At 37.9% G+C, this 10,200-nt stretch overlaps 1 protein-coding gene across 1 annotated transcript; it reads left to right on the top strand.

Annotated features, from left to right (window-relative positions):
- Positions 1–3,628: 3,628 nt before the first annotated feature.
- LOC547801 (extensin-2) lies at positions 3,629–9,059 on the top strand. Its single transcript, XM_041013498.1, has 3 exons — positions 3,629–5,245; positions 6,376–8,561; positions 8,648–9,059. Exons 1-2 carry the CDS (start codon positions 3,712–3,714, stop codon positions 8,523–8,525), a joined length of 3,684 nt encoding a protein of 1,227 aa, XP_040869432.1. The 5' UTR covers positions 3,629–3,711; the 3' UTR covers positions 8,526–8,561; positions 8,648–9,059.
- Positions 9,060–10,200: the final 1,141 nt, after the last annotated feature.

Below are 10,200 nucleotides of genomic sequence, written 5' to 3'. Positions count from 1 at the left end.
ATCCCCACTCAGGATCTTAGATCCGTTACTGAATTAATGCATGTGCTAGCCAGACAATAATTCATTTACGTGGCAAATTGGTGGCATTACTGCACTAATTAAGGAACTATTAGCATTTAGGACCTTTTGTAAACAAAAGAAAGACGCACCTTACTACCTTAGTTATTTTTCATGTGAATTTATATAAAGAGGATGAGAGGAAAGAAAAGAATCATCCCATTCGATCATGTGAAAGTGAAAGTATGGATCAGGAAAATTAAAAGCATAAACAGATTTTGATTTTATTTTCCTTAATTAGATGTAAACCAAGCACAAGACGGCCACTTCAAAAAGAATCAACATGTATACTTTTCACTTGAGAACGTAGATCTACAAAGGAATACACCCCGGCTACCATCAGCACGTGCAGAAAGTATGTAATCAGAATTATTATGGCATTTTTAATTTCAGCGAAACACATTTATTGCTAGCCCATATTGTCCTTTGAGTCTTCGTCAGAGAAATAATACCAAAAGGAACAATTTTAAAGCTTTTCTTTAATCGAGTTACTCGTCATGTATTTTTTATTTTATTCATATGCAAAATTATGCAGTTATCCCTGTTACCTGCTACTAACCTCATCTAATACTAATAGGATATGACTATTGTTGTTGTATTAGATTATTAGGTAAATTGAATCTCATCACATATACATTTTAGCTGTAACATATTTTGGTCAACAACTATTTGTGATAAACATGTACCTGTCAACATCAATATATGTCCTCCATAATGTATTACCCCTGGCTATATTGTCATCTTAGTTTGGAGGGTGTTGTTTCCTACTTGGACTAACAAAAGTTTAATTATATGATGAATTCTGCAACAGCTAATAACCCCTTAACCTTAAGTTTAATTATATGCTTAAAGTAGCCCAGATTTCCTCACTTCATAATTGAAAGACCAAACAAAATCAATTACTGTTATTATGTTTCTAATATATTTGGTCATGGTGTTCTATTGCTCTTTTTTTAGCATTAAGTCAATGTCTCTTTTGCAAAACAGAAAGAGAGAGATTTCATTTCATCACCTTCCCCGTTTTAACCCTAAGTCCCTCGTCACAATAAGAGAGAAGTGTACAACTACAAGTTGACCAAATAAGCAAATAAGCTACGAAAATCATTCGTTATATAATGAATTTGGTATTGGATAAATCATTTTGCTCTTGTCAAAATCAAAAGCATAAAAGCAAAGTCCTAAATTCTGAATATAACTAGAGAAGTACATAAGTGATCTCATTCCTAGCTAGGAGAAGAATAAAAGGAAAAGGGGAAGATGAGGTGCTCAGATTAATGGTTGATGAAGATAACTTGATTCTGCAGAATTGCAACAACCTGCACTGCACCTAAACGTGAGAATTTTAGGACCAGAAGTGGTTGATGGTGTGGCCCTCCAAACAACTTTAATATAATTATTATCTGCTCTTATAGGAAAAGTCTTTCTTTGATTTTTCACTGTGATTTACTCCTATCATTTCTACATAATAAAGCATCGAAAGGGACTCGCGTTTCCTCTATCTTACTATTATTCCCTCCCAAGCTGTCCAATCCTTCTCACTTTCTAACTTTTCCACCCCTCTATGACTACCACTTCTTAATCTCATTATGCATGGAACAGATATCCTTCCTATTAACGTTTAAAATTTTCTAATCAAATGCAAGTGATTTATCTTCCCTTAAATTCAACAACCCCATGTTCTATTTACACCTTAATTCAGATACGTTCTACTTCACGGCATTGACTAACATAAACAATGAGAGAGAGTGTGTGTGGGTGGCTATTAGAATTTAATTATTAGTAGGTTCACATGGGGACACAGTTAATGCACACATCATATGGTAATCTTGATCAATGGGACATATAACTACACTGGAATTCGCTTTTAGAACGGTAAATAAACAGACCAGATGTACTAAAATGAAAAAAAGTTACCACATTTCCCTTCAAAACACTGCACATCATATCATATAATTACAATGTCAGTATTGCTTATGTAAAAATCATTTACTATTAGTTTTTCCATTTCCAGAGATTATCAGGGAATCTTGACTCTTCAAACCATATAAAAATAAAACTAGATATGTCCGGAGCTTCATAGAAAAATGTACCTGTAGATTTCCTCCTTTGGGACTGTAGGGCTATTTTTAATTGGCAAATGCTTAGTTGTTCAATTATATTATATTTTATAAGCGAACCATAGTGTGCACGTTTCATTCATTCATGTTACAGTTATTGATTATTCATGCCATAAATTTATCTCACATGCCGACATTGATCAATTGCTAAAACCAATGCATCACGCAAAGCTAGTTAGTTATCTTTGAACTCCTCTGAAATTCATCACAAAGGAACATATTAAGAGAAAAACCCAATGAATTCCCTGACTACACATTGCAGTAACAATTCCGTTCTATGTGCACATTTCAATTTTTTATTTTCTGGAATGGTTTCTTCGTATGTTACTGAAATATTTCTTCAAAGGTGTTCAGAAATTTCGAAGTGCCCAAACAGAAACATTTAGTAGAAAGACTTAATGGTTCATGACTTACGTCAAAAATGTCGTCTTCTACAGATTTAAGGCATAGCTAGCTAAAGTTGAGGGTTCAAGAAAATACCAATAATTATTTCTTGCACGAAATGAAATTAACCTAGAAATCACTATTTTTCCCTCGTTACTCTTGCTAGCATTTTTGTTTTCGTTCCCCTCTAAAGTTTGGGTACCACGAATTAGCTGCAAAAGCAGCAACGTGCACTTCATGCTGGTGTTGACAACATCACATGCTGATCTCATCATTGAGGAATCACGTATATGGCGGGGAAAATTCTTAAAGAAAGAGAAAGAAAAGAAAAAGAAAACATTAACAGGTGGAGTGAACCAAAGAGGTGGCGAACTTGTACTCTTCTCATAGCAACTTCTCATTCTGTCTCCTTCTCCCCACTCGAATCAACGTATTAAGGTAATTCGACTTGTATCGTAACCCCTCGAACACGTGGACTGTGTAGCATATTAAGGCAAATTTGGATTATTCTTTATCATAAACTGCCAAAAGCTTGTGTTCGAGATGTACAGAAAAAAATAGTATTGAAAAGTCAAAATATCTTCAACCTGGAACAAAAGAGGATTTGATACAAAGCTAGCAATGCCTGCCATCGATGACATGAACAAAAAATCATGACCACTCATGGATCCGGGATGCAAAAATACAATATTATTTGGCTTCCCTCGGGGAAAAAATGGAAAAGAGAAAGAGAAAGAGAAAGATAAATAAAGGCATTTTGGAGTTACTTTATCGTCTGCAGGGAAGCCAGGAAGGAAAGATAAAAGAATAGGACATTAATTTAATTACGGTAACTAGTGTTCAATACTATTAGGGAAAGGTATAAGATGCTGATTAATATTTTAATAAGTAGTTGGAGAATGGCCATTTGGAGGAAAACAAACAAGAAAGAGTGATTAAAAAAAAGTCACAGGGCCAGCTGGGTGAAGCTTAATTTAAATAAAAATGAATAATTTTGAACTGGTCCCTAGTGACAGCTCCCCTCTAACGACTCACTTTCACTATAAGTACTAAGTATTTCATGCAGCTTTTGTCAGTCATCACTAACACACCAGACCCTTCTCTTCCAACAAAATCAGTGAGGATCTGAGAAGAAGAAGCATTGGCCAGAGGCATGACTGCAAGGGGCAGCGACCCCATAAGGGGTCGTCTTCGGCCGCAAATGGCCTTGGCCTTGGCCATTGCTTTGATTTCTATCACTTTGGTTTCCGTTAATGCTGATGGTTACCCTTACTATTCCCCTCCTCCACCTTACCAGTACACCTCACCACCTCCTCCTCCTTACCTCTACAAGTCTCCTCCCCCACCCTCTCCTTCACCTCCTCCTCCATACTATTATAAATCTCCACCACCACCCTCTCCCTCACCTCCACCCCCTTATTATTATAAGTCTCCACCACCACCTTCACCATCTCCTCCACCACCCTATTATTACAAGTCTCCACCTCCACCTGAAAAGTCTCCCGCTCCAACTCCCTACTACTATAAGTCTCCACCACCACCTTCTCCATCTCCTCCACCACCCTACTATTACAAGTCTCCTCCACCACCATCTCCCTCACCCCCCCCACCTTACTATTACAAGTCTCCTCCTCCACCATCTCCCTCACCTCCACCTCCTTATTATTACAAGTCTCCACCACCACCTTCACCATCCCCTCCACCACCTTACTATTACAAGTCTCCGCCACCACCTTCTCCTTCCCCTCCACCACCCTACTATTACAAGTCTCCGCCACCACCTGAAAAGTCTCCAGCTCCAACTCCTTACTACTATAAGTCTCCTCCTCCTCCATCACCAACTCCTTACTATTACAAGTCTCCACCACCTCCCTCTCCAACTCCGTACTACTATAAGTCTCCTCCTCCGCCGCCACCTTATTACTACAAGTCTCCACCCCCACCATCCCCAGCTCCTTACTACTACAAGTCTCCACCCCCACCACCACCTTATTACTACAAGTCTCCTCCCCCACCACCTTACTATTACAAATCTCCTCCTCCTCCATCACCAACTCCTTACTATTACAAGTCTCCACCACCTCCCTCTCCAACTCCGTACTACTATAAGTCTCCTCCTCCGCCGCCACCTTATTACTACAAGTCTCCACCCCCACCATCCCCAGCTCCTTACTACTACAAGTCTCCACCCCCACCACCACCTTACTACTACAAGTCTCCTCCCCCACCACCTTACTATTACAAATCTCCTCCTCCTCCATCCCCAACTCCCTACTATTATAAATCTCCTCCTCCCCCTTCCCCCACTCCTTACTACTACAAGTCTCCACCCCCACCACCTTATTATTACAAATCTCCTCCTCCTCCCTCCCCAACTCCCTACTACTACAAATCTCCTCCTCCTCCTTCACCCACTCCTTACTATTACAAGTCTCCACCTCCACCATCCCCAACTCCTTACTATTACAAGTCTCCTCCTCCACCACCTTACTATTACAAATCTCCTCCTCCTCCATCCCCTACTCCCTACTACTATAACTCTCCTCCTCCACCAGTTGTGTATCCCCCACACCCTTACCATCCGCACCACCACCCTTTGATTGTGAAGGTAGTGGGTAAAGTCTACAGCTACAAGTGTTATGACTGGGAGTATCCCGAAAAGTCTCATAACAAGAAACACCTCAAAGGTACATGTCATATTTATTTCCTTATACTTTATATTTACATCATTATTATTGTTGGTTCAAAATTAATGCTTAGTACTGTTACCGTTAAACTGTTATTTTGGATGCATCGAAGGCATGAATTGCAATTCTTTTATGTTCACTAGCAGCACTTTCGGTTAAGGCTCGTATGTTTTCATAAATGTCTTTGTTTTTAAGGATTCAGTCACTTTTACACTAGCATTAATTCTTAGTTGTCTCGTTTTTATAATTAACCTTTTACGCTAATTATCATTTTAATTAAGATAGATATTTTTAAGGTTTGAGAAGTTAAAAATTCAATGGATTCAAGTGAAACGAAAAGCAAATGAATATATTTATCTTTTATGTATAAATTACTAGATAAAGTGTCTAGATTATCCTTTTTTAAATATATGCTGAAGTGAATATTTTACTATAATTTAATTAACATGCATTTCAATTTACAAGGTGGGCACACCATTGTTTAGAAACAATTTTTTCCTATTTATTTGTCCTTTTAGAAGTTAAACCTAATGTTTTTAATATAAAAATTAAATAGAATATTAATTATTATATTTTATAATCATATATTCATCTCAATTAAATTCTAAATTATATTTTTGTATATTAATTATTATTTTTAATTGTTTCTTATCTCAATTGAAATCTTAAATATTTTATAAATAAAAAATAATAATGGTAGAGATTATATACACATGTATTATCCTTTAAATGATAGTGTTGACTAATATAATATTCTATTTGACTAGGATAGTTTAACTTACTATTCTTTCAGTAATGCAACCTAATATATTACTCTTTCTCTCTGTTCTTTTTAATTGGCGTTTTTACGTACAAAGAAAAAAAGAATGTTTCTTTTTTGTTTATTGTTTGTAAAGCTTACTTTTTTGTCAATTAATTTATTACCTTTTATCTAATTTTTAATTAATTTACACATGTATTTATTTTGGAATAAAAATGACAAACGTAAAATAATAAATCTCAATTATATACATAAATACCTTAAAAATAGATAAAAAAGAATGGAGGAGTAATTAATCATTTTGGAGAGAGGTGCTTGTCATAACATGTATTATTTATCAATTATAATTAACTATTTTTGGGGTATGTAGGTGCTGTTGTGGAGGTGAAATGCAAAGCAGGAAGAAATATTATCAAGGCTTATGGTGAAACTAAGAGCAACGGAAAGTATAGCATCACAGTTAAGGACTTCAATTATGTCAAATATGGACCTACAGTGTGCAAGGCCAAGCTTTATGCTCCACCTAAGGGATCACCCTTCAACATACCTACCAAGTTGAACGAAGGAACAGACTTGAAGGTGAAATCGAAAGACAAGTATGAAGTTGTGCTTAAGGCTAAGCCATTTGCTTATGCTTCAAAGAAGCATTTTGAAGACTGCTACAAGCCCAAGCCTTCACCAACTCCTTACTACTACAAGTCGCCTCCTCCTCCATCTCCAGTTTACATATACAAGTCGCCACCTCCCCCATCACCTACTTATGTTTACAAGTCACCACCTCCACCTGTGAAGTCACCTCCATATTATTATCAATCTCCACCTCCACCATCACCAAAACCTAAACCTCCATATTACTATCAATCACCACCTCCACCATCACCAGTACCCAAGCCTCCTTATTACTATCAGTCTCCTCCTCCTCCATCTCCAGTTTACATATACAAGTCACCACCTCCCCCATCACCTACTTATGTTTACAAGTCACCACCTCCACCTGTGAAGTCACCTCCATATTATTATCAATCTCCACCTCCACCATCACCAAAACCTAAGCCACCATACTATTACAAATCACCACCTCCGCCTTCACCAAAACCTAAACCTCCATATTACTATCAATCACCACCTCCACCATCACCAGTGCCCAAGCCTCCTTATTACTATCAATCTCCTCCTCCTCCATCACCGGTTCCTAAGCCACCATATTACTACAAATCTCCACCTCCTCCATCACCAGTTCCTAAGCCACCATACTATTACCAGTCTCCACCTCCACCATCACCGATTCCTAAACCCCCATACTATTACCACTCTCCACCTCCACCATCACCTTCTCCTCCTCCCCCATACTATTATAAATCACCACCCCCACCTTCACCATCCCCTCCTCCTCCTTACTATTATAAATCTCCCCCACCACCTTCACCAGTTCCTAAACCCCCATACTATTACCACTCTCCACCTCCACCATCACCTTCTCCTCCTCCCCCATACTATTATAAATCACCACCCCCACCTTCACCATCCCCTCCTCCTCCTTACTATTATAAATCTCCCCCACCACCTTCACCAGTTCCTAAACCTCCATACTATTATCACTCTCCACCCCCACCATCACCTTCTCCTCCTCCCCCATACTATTATAAATCTCCCCCACCACCTTCACCAGTTCCTAAACCCCCATACTATTACCACTCTCCACCTCCACCATCACCTTCTCCTCCTCCCCCATACTATTATAAATCACCACCCCCACCTTCACCATCCCCTCCTCCTCCTTACTATTATAAATCTCCCCCACCACCTTCACCAGTTCCTAAACCCCCATACTATTATCACTCTCCACCTCCACCATCACCTTCTCCTCCTCCCCCATACTATTATAAATCACCACCCCCACCTTCACCATCCCCTCCTCCTCCTTACTATTATAAATCTCCCCCACCACCTTCACCATCCCCACCACCACCTTATTATTATCATTCCCCACCTCCACCTAAAGAGCATGTACACCCTCCCTACTACTACCACTCACCACCACCACCATCCCCATCTCCACCACCTCCTTATTATTATAAATCCCCTCCACCACCATCCCCTTCTCCTCCTCCCCCCTACTACTATCACTCTCCACCACCACCATCTCCTTCTCCTCCTCCTCCCTACTACTACCACTCTCCACCACCACCATCCCCATCACCGCCGTCTCCATATTATTACAAATCCCCTCCACCTCCATCTCCATCTCCACCACCTCCTTACTACTATCAAAGTCCTCCTCCACCATCTCCCACTTCTCATCCTCCCTATTACTACAAATCCCCTCCACCACCAACGTCATATCCTCCACCTCCTTACCACTACGTGAGCCCTCCACCACCTTCTCCATCTCCTCCCCCACCATACCATTACACATCACCACCTCCTCCTTCCCCAGCTCCTGCTCCCAAGTACATTTACAAATCACCTCCACCTCCGGTTTATATCTATGCTTCCCCACCTCCACCTATCTACAAGTAAGCTCAAATTGTGAAAGCACCATTCATGATGAATCATGTAAGTTCACGATCCTGAAGTAAAAATTTATCATCTATACATGTATGAATTTTAGTAATGGAAATTCCCATTTAATTTGTTTTCAGGTTCTAGTTTTCATCGAGGAATAAAGGCAAGCTCTATTTTGAGCCAAGTGAAACATCTATCTTCCTGTCTAAGTTCTTTGAATAAAAGTCTGAATGTGTCATCTCTATGCTACAATGTTTATGATTCAGATCAGGTTGATTCTATTTGTTTGATGGCCATCTTGCACGTCCTGATCTTATTGTGTTCAAGTGACGGACAAATCCAAACAGGAAAGAGAGATTTGAAATGTAAATGCCAAGTAAATGTGAAAAGTACAGTCCATTTTTAGTGATCTCTTTAATTTATTTGTTCATAGATTAATATGGTCGTGTATGATTGCTTTTCTATTTATTGTGGCATTTTTGTGTTGTACCCTGTTGTTGTGTTTGCAATAATTATTAGTAATAAAGCAGCAAATTCAATTTGTGTTCATGCATCAATTCATGTTTCTTTCCACCGACTAGCATTTATACTATATATTGTCGCCATTTCAAATAGCTCCGGTGGAACATATAAGGCTTCTAAATACATAAAGAAGGTTCATGTATCTCAAAGAACAGTAGATTTTTTTAAGCTGTTTCTGTCTTATCCCAGAAGGGAATGACAAAGTTTTTTTATTATTGGTCTTGCAGAGTCATTGACCGACCGTTTGTGATGCCTATCAAACTCAATAAAATTGGCAGATATGATGTTTTTTTTTTCTTAAAAAACTTTACTAATATGATAGTAGCCAACTAAATAATGTAAATAATGTAATAATGTTTAGCAATATTACTTAATTTTCTCCGTCTATTATTATGTTTGAAGTTTTCAGCTTAAATGTTTTTAGTTATTAACTCCCAAAAGAGATATGATAAACAGATAAGATAAACAAAAACGGAAAAAACATATACGATAAATTATTTGGACGCAACAGCAAATGATATTTCCTTCTTCGGAATCTTGACTTACTTTCTTTTGCATTATGTAGCAATTATTAATTATTAATTTAGCTATACATTTACATGTCTTCTAGTGATATCCAAGCAGGCCCCAATCTCTAATATAACAAAAGTGGACCTACCCACCTTCCCCATTTTCTAATTAAATAACCACAAATAATCTAATAAAATCGACATAACTAATTTGTGGACCCTTTGTCCTTATGTAATCTCGTTACTCATAAGAAAATTAATTTAGAAGTTCGAAAGAAAACACAATCATGTTATTGTTTAGTGACCCAAATCTTGCAAGATTAAACCACATGATGCTGCTTGTTATGAATTCAGGACCTTGAACATTGACAACTTTTGATGGACGGAAGAGGGGCTGCGATGATATAAAAAGCTATGCTAAGAGGGAGATTTTTTTGCTTTAGAATAAAATGTCTGTACGTTTTTTTATCTTGATTTGATTGAGATTTAATAATTAGAAATTTGTATTAGCTGATGTTTAGCTACAGAGAAATTTATATTTGATTGAATTTTAATTGTTTATCCCTTTGGCTATAATGTACTCTTTTAATACTAGATAAATGATAAAAATGCATTATTCAATTCAACACTTTCTTTATCAATGATCGAAATTCACATCT

The sequence above is a fragment of the Glycine max genome, chromosome 20 (assembly GCF_000004515.6).
Source record: "Glycine max cultivar Williams 82 chromosome 20, Glycine_max_v4.0, whole genome shotgun sequence".
Taxonomy (NCBI): domain Eukaryota; kingdom Viridiplantae; phylum Streptophyta; class Magnoliopsida; order Fabales; family Fabaceae; genus Glycine; species Glycine max.
This window is presented reverse-complemented; position numbering and strand designations above follow the sequence as displayed.